Here is an 18,369-nt window from a genome sequence, read left to right as displayed (position 1 = left end):
CTCTGCTTTGGGTGGTATGTTGAGGTTTACCATGAATTGTTTGTTGATAGTGGTGTGAGTTGTGATGGTACCTTTTCTGGGGGCGATAGTTTCGAGGGTTAGGCTTCCATATGCTTGAAGCCTGGCTGTGCCCTTTGCTGCTTCACCTCTCAGGAAAAGTACGATATCTGGAGTGTTAGTGAGGTGGTTCAGTGCGATGAAGGGAGTACTAGGCATGGCACCAGACATCATTCTCAATGCCAATGCCTGAACTCGTTTGAACTTCCTCGCGTTGGTGTCTGTTTGGGTTGCCCTAATCCATATACTACAGCAGTATGATAGAATAGGTCTGATGATTAGATCTGTATGTTGGTCTGGAAAACATTGAAACTTGAAGAGTTTTTCGAGATTCAAAAAACTTACTGTTGTTGTCTGTTGATAGTGTAAAAAAAATTGTGAATTAAAACACCTGATCAAGAATCTTGACCACCCTACAAATTTCATTATTAATAATTATTTGTTGTTCAATGAATCACCGTTCTTGTTATACTTTTAACAGTTGATACATTTATGTCCCCTCATTGGAAAGGGGTAAAAACATTAACAAGTGAAAGGATCTAAAATTATGTACTCAAAATCACGATAAAAGCGACTAACGATGAGATTTAATTACTGGTAATTAATAATCCTAATCTGCAAGGACTACCGAGTCCATGACTCCGATGCCTATGAGCATGGCGATCCCTCCTTCGTTGTTTGCAACTGGCTTCGTTTCACAGTGCTGTCATGTATTTACACACACTTCATAAGAATCTTAACATGATTATCGTTGATTTCTGTCATCTTTAACATTGAATTAGAATAATTTGGATAAATGTAAACCTGCTGAACGACTTGAGTCTTAATAAAAAGCAAAAAGTAAAGGGGGTGTAAGGACTGACGGTTGTGCTTGCAGGCACTGTGACACAAACCTCCCCCTTAAATAATCTACTTGTTAATACGTGTAAACTAGTGTACTGCTGATAGTTTAATAAAAATAATAGGGATTCGAGTGCTTATTATGTGAAAAGTTCTATAATTAGAACGAGCGATCTGGAAGAATCATATTCGTTTTAGTATTATATCTTAGTGCCATATGATTCCGCAGAATAGTCCACCATTTTCAAAAAGGTTCCACTGAATTGTCCTCCGTCGTGTTATTCTCAGTTTCAAATTATCCCGGAGTTAAAAAGATAATCAGAATAATGTGGTGAAAAAGAGAAGAAACTAAAAAAACTTAGTTTTGTACAGCACTGATCGTCTGATCCACTTCCAGGACCCAAGTTAGGAAAATTTCGGAATTAAAACCAAATCAGGTAAGGAAAAAGCCGTCATGTAACAAAATAAAACACTGAATTTTTCAAAAGTAGCGGAATAGGGAGGAATAAAATTAAGAAAATAATCAAATATAATTCATATCATACACAATATTATACATCTGCATATCACGATAGTTACAGTTTCTATGATATTCAAACAAGCGTACCAATACTACTTGGAAATGAGCTTTAAACTATTACGAGGATTGGAATAATCAGCTAACTTAAAATAAGAACTTGATTTTTATTGCTCATTAAAGCGATCCATCAATCAAGTCAAATAAAATCATTTACATCAGTTTATCTTTTATGAAGAAAAATAATATCTAAATCTTCAATAGATTTATAAAATCGTCTACACAATAAAATAATTGAATAACAAATAATCAATTATATGGAATTCAAATTACTAATTTTTTAAGCATATTTCTTAAACGGTATTCCATAAATTCCCATTGAGCTTTTTCCGAATGTCTTGACATCAGAACTCATATCTATTTGTAATCGAATATCGCACTTATACGTGCAGTGAAGCACTTACATGTACAGTGAACCAAAAATATATCACAGTAAAAATGTCTATACCGCGAACCTCTATACAATTACACCGTGCTCATTTCTTTCCCCGATCTGAAGCCTGTGTTTGGAGAATTCGTGATTCGTGAGAGCTCACATCGCTATTATTGATGATGTGAGTGCATACTGCATATCGAATTGTATTCCATTGCAAAACTAGACTTGATATCTTATTTGAGAGGTTAAGGATTAGGATCATGGAACTCTCTATACCAAGTTTTTGCTGTACCGTGCAATTTTCGTTTCTCCCTATAAGCCCAATATAAAGAGGTTTCACTGCATAAGTTCATACATTTTACTTTTCTTACAGTTTCAGTTAACATAAACGAAAAACTCATCTCAAGCTATCAATATACACAAATATAATATCCACAAAAGTTCGAAACTATACCACGAGGTTAACTCTGATGAAGATCTTAAATCTCAGATTCTTTGTCCATGATTTGAGGGCAAATTTCAGATTCGTTTCTGTGTTGCACCTCCTCAGAATGCACATTAGCAATAAATCTTCCGTTAGTCGCAGCTCTAAACCTTCGACATCGCTGATATCTTTTGGGACCTCTGCATCTGTATTGATAGTTTGAATGATAAATTCGGGATCTTGTCTCTGCTCATGCTGCCCTTCCTGAAGGTGCACCTCGGCAATAACGTCTTGTGTTACTTCCGACTCTAAAACCCCACCCTTATTTGTACCTTTGTGAATCTCTGGATCTTTGTTGATGGTTTGAGAGAAAACTTCAGGATTTTGTCTCTGCTCATGCTGGCCTTCATAAAGGTGCACCTCCGCAATAACGTATTGTGTTACTTCCGACTCAAAGACCCCACCCTTATTTGTACCTTTGTGAATCTCTGGATCTTTGTTGATGGTTTGAGAGATAAATTCGGGATCTTGTCTCTGCTCATGCTGGCCTTCATAAAGGTGCACCTCCGCAATAACGTATTGTGTTACTTCCGACTCAAAGACCCCACCCTTATTTGTACCTTTGTGAATCTCTGGATCTTTGTTGATGGTTTGAGAGATAACTTCAGGATTTTGTCTCTGCTGCACAGATGGATCATGTACCTCAACTATCACGTCACCATCTGTTCTGTTCAACCAAGCACATCCGTCTTCGCCTGTAACTATTGCTGAAGATGATTCTGCTCCTAATTTATCTCTAGCTTGGTTCTGAAGACAGGTAACTCGAATATCTAGATCTGCTGTTGTCTTCGGTCCGTCAGCTTCTTTATGTTTTGTACCGAGGACACTACAAGTAGTGCATCCAGGTTCTCCTCTTCGAACTTCTATCTGCTCCATCTTGAAAACTTCAGGTTGAGCAGTACTGAGACGTGCGATGATAGTTTGGTGAATGGCTGAATTGGCAATTCTGGTTGAGAGTGATCGAAAAGGTGCTCTGAGTGATTCTGTGACAAAATCGTCATAAAGGAATGGGTTTATCACAGAATTTATTGGCAGGATGATCATTGAGAATATGCCGTACCATGGAGTTGCATCAAGAACTTCTAGGGAGTGCAACACACAGATAACGATGAAAGGCACCCAACAACAGAAGTCAGTAGTGATGATGATTGTTATCCTTCTACTCATTTTTCGGTTTCGGTCACTAATTTGTCGATTGTTCTGCGAATTAGTAAGACCTTTTGAGGACTCTCTGGAGACAATAGCTATCAGAATGTAGGATATTGAAATGAATAGGAAGCAGACAAAGTTCACTGCGAGTATCGCCCAAACGAAGTTTCTCTGGGGGTCGTTGTTGTCGACAAAATACTTAAACAGGCACACACCGTCATTTCCGTAGAAATCAAGCTTTGTGACCGTATCGGTGTGGTCTGGATATCCTACATCATGGGAGAACATGCCACGGTACATCTTTAGGATCGTCTCCCAACTCAGGTTTTTTCCTTTCATCCGTCCATAGTAAGCTTCAAGGACTGCGAGGACTTCTTGTTTGTTTTGGGTTCCGATGAAAAGTTTAAGCTCATCAGCAAATTTGTGTCCATTTACAAAAAAGTTCTCAAATGAACTAATTATTGGTGTGATAGCAATGGCTGCAGATGTCATGAAGATGCTAAGAACCCCTAGTGCAACCTTAAGAGATTTTACAATGTTGACTTCGCCTGGGACTCTGAGTGAACCCTGTATTCCATTTAGCCTAATGGTGCTCAATCCCGCCATAGCAAACAAAGATATCTGGGATCCTATGGTACTGACAACACCTATCGTGGAGCACTGAAAGCTAGTCATCCATTCGATTTGACTTTTACAGTAGTCTTTCTTGAAAATAACCGCGTCATATATTACTATCACCAATAAATAGCAACCTACTAAGAAGTCTCCCAAAGATATCAAGATTATTAGGGATTTGTTAGCCAAGGCTACAGATGTTCTGCAGTGTTTTAGAGATCCTACGTTCTTTACCATTACGATCAGGTTTGCCACAACAGCTAGCCCCCCTATGATCAATGAGCTTACTTTCAGAGCTACATTTTCCAGTATCTGTTTTGAGCACTCCAGATTACATTCGTCAGACATGTCGAAGCAATCGAATTTCCCATTACATGTTTTATCTTTTGTAATGATACGAGCAGAGTCGCATGTGAAACCATTGGTACATGCCAACTCATCCGATCGGTCGCCGCAATTATCAATCAAGTCACATACTTGAGAATAATTTATGCATGTGACATTATTATCGCACACGAAATAGCTATTCGTGAATAAGTTTTCTCGTGATTTGGTGAAGAAAACCAGATATTTGTTGTTAGCAAGGGTTCCTATCCTATTAGGGTATTGATTGGGACAGGCATCGTATTTTGGCAGGTTCTTCAGTGGGCAAGCTGAGTTTTTACATTTTTCTGTGCAGCTAGTAAAGACATATTGTTCCCCGAACATATGCTCACAATTCTGTGTACTTTCAGGGAGATGCAACTCTGTTTTTGTGTCCACTCCAAAAAAGTGATGATCTGGAAAGATAAAACGCTCTTGTGTGCAGTTATCCTTTTTGAGATTTTTGATACTCCTAAGACCTTTCATGCAAAATGATAGCTGCTTGACGAAGCCATTTCCTTTGCTTGAGACCGAAGTGAAGATTGTCGAGGAATGTTGGGATAATGAACACATTTGTTTCTCATTACCACATGTTTCAATTCCGTCACATAGATCGTTCAATTCGACGTAGCCAGGATCTCCTGAGGGGCACAGGAGAACGTTTTCGCACGTTTTATTGCTGGTTACTAATCTTCGGGACTTACCTTTTCCACATGTTGGCCAGATTTCCAGTTCATCAATACCATTTACACAGTCCTCTATACCGTCGCCTAGCCAGGTTAAAGGTAACGTCAATTCGCCTGCTGTTGCTTTTCCAACTTTTCTTTGGCAGGTGTTTTCAGTTTGAATACGACATATTGGGAGTGTTTCATCAGATCTGTCATTGCAATCCGGAAAGTTATCACATATCACGTGTTTGTGTATATTTACACATGATTTTGAGATGTCCTGACATTGACTTTCTAGGTGATCATCGCAAATTTGAACATTCTTGTCTTTGTAGCAAATCACATATTTAGAAATAGTTGACTTGTATCCATTTATAGTGCACGATCCTCCTTCCCTAGCTTGGTCTGTACAATTTGTTTGATATTTCTTTAGATCTTCGTCTGCACAATACTTATTCTGATGTTGATTAATGCTTAGTACTCCGCACTTGGTGAAGTTGTGATCGGTCTATCATGAAAAGTTAACACTCATTGCGATCTACAAGTGATCTTTGTTTGCCCAGTAGTTGTGCAGTTGAACTCATCCTCTCCATCATTACAATCATTTATACTATCACATATATAATCAAGAGGCATGTAATAGTCGAGATTTAATTTATTACCTAATTTACAATACATTCCATAAGTCAGACCATTACAATACGCTTCGTCCTCACAGGTACTAGTTTCACATATATCATTACATATAAAACGAGGATCTACTTCTAGTCCACTGCGTAATGTTGTTTTATCTGCACAATTCTGTTCATCCATGTTATTCTCACAGTGTTGTTGACCATCACAAAGATATCCGTATTTTCTTAGCTTTGTAAGTGAAATTATTTCAAATCTTTTACTCGCTCTGATCCGACACAAATAATTCTCACATAATATATTATCATTACTACTTATCATGAAACCAGCCATCCTCGTGTCACAAGCCTGATAGTAGTAGGGGTCCTCAGAGCATAACAATTGCTCAACAAATGACATAAAAATTGATGTATAGTAAAACTCTTCCGTGTTGTGACACTTGAACTTCTCTTTGTTGTCTCCTGGGCGAGGGCATTTGTACTTGAGGAACCCGCCATGTTCTTCAATGTAGCATACTGGTTCTGAATGATATTATAAAAGCTAGCTACAATATTTCTCAACAATACATTTTAAAGCTGACACCCTTGAGAGGGCGTAATACTAATGATACTGTTACACGGACTTTGACTTGGACGGACTTTATTTGAACGGACTTTATTTGAACAGACATTAAAATTAACGCTGTAGGGTTCCTATAAGGCTCCGTTCAAAAAAAGTCCGATAATTATGCCATGATTATTTCCATGAATAATACTACGGTGTACCTTTGCATCGCAGCCAGATATCCCATCTGTGATCACAGTCGAGGAAATCGCTGAAGCTAGCAATACAGTCTGGGATGTTCTTATCACCTTCGTCACACTCCACAAAATTCATTACAAAAGGTACATCGTTCAAATCTAACCAACTCCTGTAACATTGATTAAGTAAATCTATCAGACTTGATGCATTTAAAAATCAAATTGTTCAAGCTTTTCTCAAATTTCTGATAATCATAGTAACTTAACTAGAAACTTACCTGGAAACAAATTTGTAGCTCGGTCTACTCCAAAACTCTCCCTTTTTAACAGGGTATCCAATGTTCTGACAGAATAGACGAACTGTCTGCGTGTTTAAATGATAACCGCCACATACTGTCCCTGTCTTCTCCTCTCCAGTTTTTTTGCTAACGATTGTAACATACAACAGTCCCTCATCTCCAGATGGAGCAACAGTTCCGTTATCATGTTGTCGAACTAGAGTCGCGTCCTTAAACTCCCAATCTGAAACAATTCATGATATTATGCGAAGTTTTCCTAATGTACGTCTAAAAAACTGAAAGGTTTTATGGTTGCAACGTATGCTTAGTTTTGGAAAAATTTGGAATATAAATGCTACACAATGAAATGGTTGTTCTAAAAGAGGTCGGAATAATGAAGGAAGGTTGTCCATGCTTGTTTTTCATGCACGTACAGTGATCCCAGGTATTGGTTGGCCAATGCTGGAGTTTGATCATCGTCACGTGTCAAATAAGATATGGTTCTCCTCCATTGTGGCGAGAATCACATATTATGGCATTATAAAGATTTATTGGCTGACGAATTGAGCCATAATTCAAACATTTTTAAAAGCTGTAATCATAATCATAATCATAGCTACTATATAAACCTTATCGGACGTTACTCAACCGGACATTACGTGAACGGATATAATTTTTAACGGACATTAAAATAAACGCTCGAAGGCATTCATGATCAGTATCTAATTTAAGTACCTTATCAGAATTTATTTGAACGGACATTCAAATGAACGCAAGGGCCTCCAGCGTCCAATTAATGTCCGTTCAAATAAAGTCCGATAAGATATACCCTTTTCAGGAGAAGGAGTCAGACTATATTTGATGTAAGTCACTGAAGTAAAGGTCGATGGCTGTTCTGTTCTGCGAGCAGATGTCACTGATTGATCTGTTGGAGAGCTAGATGGCTGTTCTGTTCTGCGAGCAGATGTCACTGATTGATCTGTTGAAGAGCTAGAAACGAGTTGGAATGATATTAACAGCAAAACGTACATTTCAAGAATTCACTACGCCATGTGTAGCACAACTGTAAAGATTGTGAAATAAAACCAAACTCCAGCTCTCACAAGTTCGTGGCGTCGATATGACTGAGCACAATGTCCATAGTTTTTCTAATCTCATAATGGCCTTTGTTTTAATCCTTGGTATAAGGGGAGTTAGCAACGGGTTTACTTGCCACAATGAAGCAGGAACCCTCTGCTTGCAATGCTCATGAATAAAGCTTTGTTTTGTCATTGGTCTGGGTACCTGATTTTACCTCTATCTTTATGTTACATTGAAAAGATCTCACATGAGGAGTCTTTAACATTCTCTGACAGATTACATGCTTCTTTTAGGTACACAGAACAGCACAGAGAATTGAAGAATTTGCTGGCAAAGCCCTTTGAAATTTTGAAAAGTATAAACGCCCAAAAGATTATGTTTATTTTTCACAGAGGCTACAAAAATGTCAAATTGAACGGTCACGGTGCAATTGGTTTATGGAGAAGAATTCTTTCAAAAATAAAAACTGTATATCTTCGGTCCAGGAAATATCATATTTTCAATACTACCAAATACATATACATAATTTAATGGCAGTTTCAAAGTCAATGCACCTCTTCATTATAAATTTTGATTCAAAGAAATAGCTCATTTTACTTTTTGTTACTCATGCTTTAAACATGATTAACCTGGAATAATTTTTCAATTAAAACACGTTACGTTTTTTTTGCTATCTAGAATATATTGCTTACTAACTGAGTAATAACTGAGGGTCAGAAATAATTTCAATAACAAGTGTTTTCAAGTTCAATTATTTATCGTTCATTCGGTCTGTAATAAAGCAGAATCAAGTTAGAATGAATCACAAAATTGTGAATATCACGGTGTACTGAGTCCTGCTCATTTAGAAATGATTAAAATAAAAATAAAAATATGGTATGTAGGTATTAATATATCCAAAGAGTTACTTTAAGGATAAAACTTTTATTTTTATAAATATAATTTATAAATATAATTGAGGGTCACAAATACATTTTCCATTTACTGTCCTACCGTTCTGTGATGAAGCAGAATGTAACCACTTGAATACAGCTCAACACAAAAGTAACTATCACAGCTTGGTGACTGCTCAGGAACGAGGCTACAATAGCGCCAACTGCAGCGCCCACCATGGCACATCCAGACATCACCCCCGCCCCCAGAACTAGCCGCTCCGTCCCAAAGTAGTGCTTATCAAACTCCATGAGGCTCAGTTCACACCTCGTTACACAAAAACACATGTTACATATCCCCATAGCAACCACTGTGACAATCAGGCTGTGGTCCAGGAAAATGAGACTCAGGTAGCAGGATGCGATGATAACAGAAAGAAGAGGCTGCAGGGTTCGGAAACTCACGTACTTTAAAAGGAAGATGCCGAGAATCCCGCCAATTAGAGCCGTGAGCCGGCTAGCCGACGGCAATCGGCTGGCTAAGAGAAAAAATCGGCTGGCTAGCCGGCTAAGCTGGCTAAAACTGGGAATGCCCAGCAAACCCTACCGGCCGGGGAATATCTCCAAAAGTAAAATAGATAGAACCTTCCGGTTTTCAACAAAATGTCCGTCTCGTAAATTTAAAGGAGGCTCCCCAGAAGCACAATTTGGGACAACTTTGATTCTGAATTAAAGCGAAAAGTTTGATTTTTGGCTAAATAAAAGATCGCAGCTTTTAAACTTTGCAAAGTCATGTCGTTGTCATGACTACTAAACTAAATGCAGCGTGTGAAAGGTAAACTCTATGTGACGCGCGACGCCAAACGTGCTGTTGAAAATCTATCACCTCTAGCATCTAGCAAGCCCAGCAGGCGGTAAGGTTTTCTGGGTAGGCGAGAGAGCAGAGAGTTCATAGTTCAGCTGCAAAAGAAAGCAGAAGGAAGGGGGGGGAGAAGTGGAGGGGGAGTTGCAGGGAGGTAGGGGGATGTTTTAGACTTATAATTTCGGCGGAAATGTATGAAGTTTTTAAAGTCGTTTTTGACGGCGAAGATCGCGTTTTTACCTACTCATCCAAGAGTCCCCTTTCTTGTTGGCGAAATTCTCTACTTTCTTTTGATATTTTTAAATTGAAATTTGACTTGATTGGTGTGTGGTGGAGAGTTATGGTTTGTCAAAGTGAAAGTTTTAAAATGAAGCGCAAATTCTTTTGAACGCGCATAGGTTCGGCCCAGCAAACCCTACCGGCCGGGGAATATCTCCAAAAGTAAAATAAATAGAACCTTCCGGTTTTCAACAAAATGTCCGTCTCGTAAATTTAAAGGAGGCTCCCCAGGAGCACAATTTGGGACAACTTAGATTCTGAATTAAAGCGAAAAGTTTGATTTTTGGCTAAATGCAGCGTGTGAAAGGTAAACTCGATGTGACGCGCGACGCCAAACGTGCTGTTGAAAATCTATCACCTCTAGCAAGCCCAGCAGGCGGTAAGGTTTTCTGGGTACTATTGACTATATCCACCAAATTTTTCGGAAAATTTAATTTAAGTCCAAATACAAATTAAAACATAAAAGGTCCTTAAAAATTTTCAAAATGATCTTATTCCAAGAACCGAACATATGACGGTATATTAATAATACGACCAACATCAAATTACACGACTTTTACTTGTCATACGTTGTATGACACGCCGCGCACGAGTGCGCGGCTCCCCCTGTATCGTCGAAACTCTACAGTGAAGCGACCGTGGGGGTCACCACGTGATACAAACTTTTACACTTTGCACTTATTGAAGCTCCAAAAGCCTTGTAGTGCGATGCGTTACTGTGCCGCGCCGCGCACTCAATGAGGCTTCTCACAGCTAGATCGGCGAAATGCGCTACTGTGCCACGCCGAGCTGCGATGAATTGACATAGTCAATTAACCAAAAGCCGCGCATCATTAAATTTGGCACCGAGACGAAAATCACTAATCATTCCAAAAAGGTATAATAACAAATAACATCAAAAATTACATCGAGAAACCTGGCTTCAGTTTTACCTGGCTTTTGACGGATGTTACTCGTCTAAATTTCTTCGAAGTAGCGCGCGAAATGTTATGGCCAGATGGCAAATGCTACGAAGTAGCGCGCGCCGGGCCAGACCATTAACAATGGTCAACCTGGCTTCAGTTTAATAATCAATAATACTAATAAATGATTTAAATTTGTATATTATAGTGGCACAAAAACTTAAAATGCACAGGTGTGCCACAAAAAGAGTTCAGACTTCAGGACACAATAAAACCTGACAAAGCAACCCACATTTATATTCTAAACCAGGCAACGGTATTAAACTTAATACACTAACCCCCACCCCCTATAGCTAATTACGTAATATGTGAACGGCCACTAAATAAACATTAATGTGTTACATGCATTTTCCAGTATACAAGTTTAAGGAAAAAGTATTTAAATAATCTGGTCCCATACTATCAACACTTATGAATAAGGAGCAACAACTTGTACTTATAACTTAATTATGTAACTGAGAATACTTTCTTGTATATTTTCGATAGTTTTTAATATTGGTAATGTCAATGAATTGTAATTGATTGATATGTAATATTTAGGCCCGTGGCCAGTTTTCAAAATTATGTAACTGATAGGCAGCCAATAAAGGTCTTTCAGAGTATCTCCTAGATGATCATGTTTGTAAAGTCTTAATTGACGATGTCAATTCTTCGCAGCTCGGCGAGGCCCAGTAGCGCATCTCGCCGATCTAACGAGAAGCATAATTGGATGAGCGTCGCAGCCCAGTAACACATTGCGCAACAAGTAAAGTCCTACTACAGCTTTAGCAGCAGCATTCTGAACGAGAAGTTAATTATCCACCGTGCGGATGTTTCTGTTAATTGACTGACCATGACCCTTGCCATAAGTTCTTGAACATTCCTCACTTATCTACCTGCTAATCCGGTGTATTTGTAGTGTTTTTATAATATATACATGCTGAAACATTGGAGGACTTATCCGCTTCGACGCGCCGCGCAAACTATCAGTCTTACTTCGCATCGAAGTAGGACCTGACTAGATCGTTGCTCTGTTAATTTGCAGAGCAACGATCTGGAAGGGTTGACATCATCTTGCAAGCTGAAACAGTATCTTGTGCCTTTTTTAAAATATTGTATTTGATAATAATTCACAAATAGTTAATGTTGTGATGATGTGATGTCATAAATTTTACTTTACTTTCCTCTCAAAATACTCTTAGCATTTTATCAACTCACAGATACATTACAATTTGTGTTTCTAGTCAAAAGAATCAAATGCTTTTCATGTTACTCCTGCTTAGTACTATTATCATTTATCAGGTTCATTATATAAAACAAGTGGAGCTGTGGTAGCAAGTTCAATATTCATATAAAAATCTGTTTGTAAAACTTTAATTATTATTTGGATGTTATAGTACTCAACTCTTTGTAGAATAATTCTTGTAGGTGATGGCTTGTTCCAGGCTTGTGAATAAAGTTGCTGTTGTTACAGGATCCTCTGCTGGAATAGGATTCTCAATTGCTAAACGTCTTGCTTATGAAGGAGCAAGTGTAGTGATATCAAGTAGAAAAGATGAGAATGTTCAGAAAGCAGTTAGTCTGTGTTTGGATGAAGGACTTGATGTATCTGGAGTTGTTTGTAATGTATCAGAACCAGAAGACAGAGAAAACCTAGCTAAGCATGTCAATGAAAAGTATGGCAAAATGGACATTCTTGTTAGTAATGTTGGAACCAACCCCCACTTTGGACCTGTCAATATGTGTGATGAGAAAACATGGGGTAAAATTTTCTACAACAATGTGACATGCAGTGCACTCCTTGCTGCAAAGTTCACTCCATTTTTAGCTCAATCTGGTAATGGAAACATTGTTTTTGTATCTTCGGTTTCTGGATTCTGTCCCATGCCCTTTATTGGAGCCTATTCTGTTAGTAAAGCAGCTTTAATGTCCCTCACAAAAGCTTTATCCGTGGAGCTTGCGTCCGCTAATGTCAGAGTAAACTGTATAGCTCCTGGTATAATTGAAACCGATTTCAGTTCTGCTCTTACAAGCAATCCAGAAATTTTGAAAAAGACCCTTAATAATGTACCAATGCGGAGGGTAGGAAAACCAGATGAATGTGCGGGAGCTGTTGCCTTTTTAGTTTCTGATGATGCCAGCTATATAACTGGAGAAACTGTCAAAATGGATGGTGGAATTCCGGTCAGATTTTAGATTTCAGTTGAGAGATTCCTAAAATTAAGTTATGTGAAATTAATAACTGCAATTATTAGTATGTATATTGGATGTAATGCATACAACTCCTACTTTATGTGATTACATCAAGTGATTAAATTAAAGATTTATGTATCCTTTAATTAGATACTTTAATATCAAAGATATATGTAGGTTGTTTTTAATTTATATGCTTGAAAGCAATAACTTTATAATTTGTTTTTTAATTTTACTGTGATTATCTATTTTCAATTTCCATTGTCCAATTTGAATGTAATGGATTTAAAAATAACAAATAATTAAATTTCGAAATAGCGCTCTTATCAGTATGGTTTTGTTGAATCGATGTGAAATTATTTAACCAGCTATTACAGAATCATATCATATTTTATTAATCTGTTTTTACTTCCAATTTTTTACTTCAAATTCAAATCATCACATTCTCAAATTTCCATTAGGAGTCAATGCGGGTAATAAAGAAACTCTTACAATCCAGACCAACTAGAACCCAGCATACCCTTTCAAGGTTTCTCTCAGACTTTGTCAAGATCGTTGAAGTTGGACCTCGTGATGGCTTACAGAATGTTAAGAGTATTGTCCCAACCGAGATAAAGGTGCAGCTTATAGATAAACTGTCTCTCAGTGGACTCAAGTCTATAGAGTCTACTAGTTTCGTCTCTCCAAAGTGGGTCCCTCAGCTAGCAGATGGTAAAGAAGTTATGTCAAGAATATCTCGGAACCCTGATTGTGTGTACCCTGTACTTGTACCCAACTTGAAGGGACTGGAGAGTGCTTTGACTTGTGGTATTACTGAAATAGGAATTTTCACAGCAGCATCTGAAGCTTTCTGCAAGAAAAATATCAACTGCTCAATTGAAGAAAGCTTTGAGCGATTTGCTCCCACTATAGAATTGGCAAAAGAAAATGGCATTGCTATTCGTGGTTATGTGTCTTGCATTGCAGGATGTCCATATCAAGGTCATGTTGATCATGGAAGCGTTGCTAAAGTTTCTCAAAAACTGTTAGAAATGGGCTGTTCTGAAATCAGTTTAGGGGATACAATCGGAGTGGGTACTCCAGGAAAAATCAAAGAACTATTGCAAGCGATACTGCCACATTTACCAGTGGAAAACTTAGCATTACACATGCACGATACTTATGGGCAAGCCGTTGCAAATGTTTATGTCGGACTTGATCATGGTATTCGAGTTTTTGATAGCAGTGTTTCTGGATTGGGAGGATGTCCTTATGCTCAAGGAGCTAGTGGAAATGTTGCCACAGAAGATTTGCTATACATGTTACATGACAATGGTTGTGACACTGGTGTTGATATCGATAGTGTCATAGAAACTGGACATTTTATTTCGGGCTTCCTGGAGAGAATAAATGGTTCTAAAGTTGGAATCGCTAAAAATCCTAGATCCTAGCTTAATTCTTTGTGTTGAATACTTTTGTTAGAGATCAGCTTAGCTGTTTAGGTAATATATAAGAACTTTTTGGTTTGCAAATTTGATACTCTTTTTGTTTTTATTACTTTGAATTATTATTATATTGTATTCTGTATAGATAGATAATTTATTATCCAAACCTTGGAAATTTGTCCTTATATCGTCTCATATTTTCAAAAACAGGGCAATTAGTCTGACACGTTTCGTTTAAGAAACACAGTTCTGATCATAAAAACCAAGATTATATTACAATTAGAAATCCATTATATAAAATACACAGGTACCTGGTACACACACTTAACCATGTATATCCGATAGATGGAGGTATAAACTATGTGAGATGTCAGGAACTAAACAGTTTAAAGTAGTCCTCCTTGGGGAGGGTTGCGTGGGTAAAACCTCTCTCGTACTCAGATATTGTCAGAACACATTCAACGATCACCATCTATCTACTCTTCAGGTTTCATTTTACCTTATTTTTGTATCAAAAAGGTTCACTTTTAAGTTTTAACGGCCTAAACTTTCTTCTGAAATTCTCACTTCATTTGCGCAACAAATCGCAAAATGTAACAACTAACAGTCAAATGTAACAACTTACAGGCATCATATCAAGACAAGAAGTTAAACATTGGAGGACAGAGGGCACATTTATCAATATGGGTAGGTGGAAATGTTTTATCACGTCACCAGCACTTTCACTAGAGTCAACAGCCCTTTCACTGTAGTCATCAGCCCAATCACTGAAGTGTACAGAAGTACAGTTGTGGAACACAACAAGAAAATTGAGGATAATCATGTGCGAGGGTAGGGACCCAGATGTCGTTTCTAACCCAAATAAACTTTAAGGAGGCTTCTCATCAGTAGCCGCACCTCCTTATTCGGTTTCTGAACTGGAATTCTATTGGCTTCCAGGCGGCCAGACCGAGTATTACCATCCCATCCTTCTAGAGTTCATCACAAGTAGCACCCACCTTGAAGATATTTGACACCCAGACACACCCCATTGGCGAACAAACTTTGGATGTAATCTTACATGCTCCCGAAGGAATCCCTGGTTTATGGTCTTTCTCATCGTCACCAGCACTTTCACTAGAGTCACATATAATAAAGGTCTCGACAATAGTATCAAGATCCCCGACCGTTTTGTAATATATACAGGGGGGAGGGCAAAAGTCAGTACCCATACGTTGGCCTTAATAGCTAAGTCACTGAGTGCCCAATTGAAATAATTCTTCTGGTATGACTTACTACCACCACTGGTTCGAGGAATTTGTCAAATCGAAAATTATTCGTGTTCATTTTTCAAATGAAGGTTCATTTTCGCATTTATTTGATAGTTTGGATAGTCGGATCGAGCCAAATTTTATTGAATTGTTTTTGGCCATTTAAATTACGTTTGTCCTGAGAGATATGAAGCATATCGAGTTTGTTTATTACGTGTGATCAGGTGATTGGGTTAAGGCTAGATCTGCATTATGGGAACCGTGCATACAGCCCAATTACGGTGTCGTAATTGGGTAATCATTGATTACCCAATCAATTTTGCTAACGAGATAAACAAAATGCTTGATAACTTCGTTATTTTAAATCTGTTTCGCACCATCTTTTCAGATTATATTCCGGATTAAATGACCTATTGCAATATGTTACAACGGAGTCTCTAGCATGTTCACAAACACGAGTATAAGCAATTCAATGTTGATTGGGTGTGGCCCCCAAAAATCTAATTTTCAAATTTTGGTGACGGAATCCTCGAACAAGTAGGTACAGTATGCCATCTGCAAAGCAACAACTCTCAAATATAAAACACGGCGGTGGAATAAGACCCAACGTATGGGTACTGACTTTTGCCCCCGTCCCCCTCTCCCGGCCCCTGTATAATATATATATATATGTGTATATGCTGTAATGCTATTTAATATTTACGTTATATTACGAGCGGAGCTATGCGGTCAGAGCTATCATTATTTAATGTTGCTAATGGAGGGTTGCAGCCTTCCAGTATACGCATACTGAATAGTTCCTGCTGCCGTTTCTTAAGTATATTTGTGCTTCCTATTATCCTATAACCATTACTCAGCGTTCGTTTACATCCATATTCTATACGATACTCAGTAATGTAACCTTTTAAAAAACTGTATGAATATTTCCCAGAATTGTGGCGTACGCCCCATAGTTTGTCAGTGTGTGATCCTTAATTCGTATAACTCTTAGGACACAGCTGGACAAGAAAGGTTTCACGCTCTCGGACCTATCTACTACAGAGACAGGTTTCATTTCTTCACACTTTATTGTTCACTTTATTGTTCATTTAATCATCATTTTATTGTTCACTTTATTTTTCACTTTATTGTTCACTTTATTGTTCACTCTATTGTTCACTTTATTGTTCACTTTATTCATCATTTTATTGTTCACTTTATTTTTCACTTTATTGTTCACTTTATTGTTCACTCTATTGTTCACTTTATTGTTCACTTTATTGTTCACTTTATTGTTCACTTTATTGTTCACTTTATTGTTCACTTTATCATCGAATTTGTTCTGTAGTCTGAACTCAAAGGAGCAAACTGATTTCCATGACGAATGTTAAAATGTTGTGCTACGTGGTTCGATGACTTCTACATCGAAATGAAATTTGACCTTGAAATCGATAAATTTAGAACAGTGGTTTCGAATTTCGACAACTGAGAGGTGTCTAAATGCATAATCTTACACGATATACATGATAAACGTCATAGATATAATATACAGTATTACTGGATTAGTTAAAGACCAATTAACTTTAATTGCGTTAAGCAAGCCATACAGCTTACAGCTAGAGATTATTTTAGAGACAAGAGAGGGTTTAATTGAGAGATAAGAGTTCTATTTTATCAGCGAAAATTTCTGACTTAAAATATTGTGTACTTTCTATCATGCAATTCATCATACTTGTAATATAAGAACTTCAGATATATTCAGCGATCTTTCTTCGGTGATCTCGAAATTGCCAGTAAAATACTGAGTCACCACTTTCTACTCACATTAATATCTCCTCAGTAATGGAGCCATCCTAGTGTACGATATCACGGATGAAGACAGTTTTGTGAAGGTGATTGGTTGTAATATCTGATATGAATTTATGTAAAATGCAATCTCTATCTTGTATTATTTCTAAAGAATTCCTCAGTTATCAGATGACGTCATACACCATGGTGTATTTAATATAATCAGTGTGTATTTAATATCAGCACGTATAAATAGCGAGAAGATTAAATTAGAAATCAAATGAATGAAGGAGGTTGCGGTCGGGTGGGAAGAATTAATGATTTGAATCCACAGGTTAAGAATTGGGTTAGAGAACTGAGGAAGATGCTGGGAGATAACATAGAATTGTGTATCGCCGGAAACAAGATTGATTTAGAAAAAGACAGAAAAGTTGACAAAGCCACAGCATTGCAGTAAGAAACGTGTTTAAGACTTTCATCACCTTTAAATTTCCAACACATTTCCTCGACACTCTAAAAGTTGATTTTGAAGGTGGTAATTGTTAATCATTTTACTAATAAATCATTTGCCTTTTTATAGATGTTTTGATCTGTCATTTAACGCTGATCCATCCCTAGATACTCGCAGTCAGTGGGAGCTAAACATTACGACACTTCAGCGAAACTTGATAAGGGTGTCTCAGACATGATGCTCGATCTAACAAAGCGTGAGTTCCAGTGCAGGAATTATACTTGGGTAGTTTGGCTGAAGACCATAATATGACCGCTCTTACGTCATCATTCGCCAATTCATGGAATGTACCACTTCCGCATTGGCGACTCACATGAGTTCCGACCTGAGCGCTATCAGCTAAGGATTATTTGTAGACGACGTAGCGCTGAATTGTAATTACGCGCGTTGCGCGCCAGAACAGCGATTTC

At 37.8% G+C, this 18,369-nt stretch overlaps 2 protein-coding genes across 3 annotated transcripts in view; both read left to right on the top strand.

Moving 5' to 3' along the window:
• LOC134810982 (ras-related protein Rab-21-like) overlaps nucleotides 1-18,369 on the top strand; it is a 30,617-nt gene that overhangs the window by 11,455 nt on the left and 793 nt on the right. The window contains exons 2-7 of one of the 2 annotated variants that reach the window (XM_063817680.1): nucleotides 14,777-14,918; nucleotides 15,059-15,118; nucleotides 16,673-16,728; nucleotides 17,501-17,552; nucleotides 17,783-17,901; nucleotides 18,067-18,155. In XM_063817680.1, coding sequence (XP_063673750.1) covers nucleotides 14,799-14,918; nucleotides 15,059-15,118; nucleotides 16,673-16,728; nucleotides 17,501-17,552; nucleotides 17,783-17,901; nucleotides 18,067-18,155 — 496 coding nt within the window. In that variant the 5' untranslated portion in view covers nucleotides 14,777-14,798. Of the gene's footprint in view, nucleotides 1-13,468; nucleotides 14,557-14,776; nucleotides 14,919-15,058; nucleotides 15,119-16,672; nucleotides 16,729-17,500; nucleotides 17,553-17,782; nucleotides 17,902-18,066; nucleotides 18,156-18,369 lie in introns of those variants that run through there. The other variant, XM_063817679.1, reaches the window with a different exon arrangement.
• Nucleotides 12,230-13,262, top strand: LOC134810983 (dehydrogenase/reductase SDR family member 4-like). The gene has a single exon (XM_063817681.1). It carries the CDS (start codon nucleotides 12,246-12,248, stop codon nucleotides 13,008-13,010), a length of 765 nt encoding a protein of 254 aa, XP_063673751.1. The 5' UTR covers nucleotides 12,230-12,245; the 3' UTR covers nucleotides 13,011-13,262.

The sequence above is a fragment of the Bolinopsis microptera genome, chromosome 2, assembly GCF_026151205.1.
Source record: "Bolinopsis microptera isolate Bmic1 chromosome 2, MBARI_Bmic_1.0, whole genome shotgun sequence".
In the NCBI taxonomy this organism is placed as follows: Eukaryota; Metazoa; Ctenophora; class Tentaculata; order Lobata; family Bolinopsidae; genus Bolinopsis; species Bolinopsis microptera.
Note: the sequence above shows the minus strand (reverse complement) of the source record. Positions and strands in the feature narration are given on the sequence as shown.

Coding starts and splice junctions, on each gene's coding strand:
- LOC134810983 (XM_063817681.1), top strand. CDS start 12,246: ATGGCTTGTTCCAGGCTTGTGAATAAAGTTGCTGTTGTTACAGGATCC.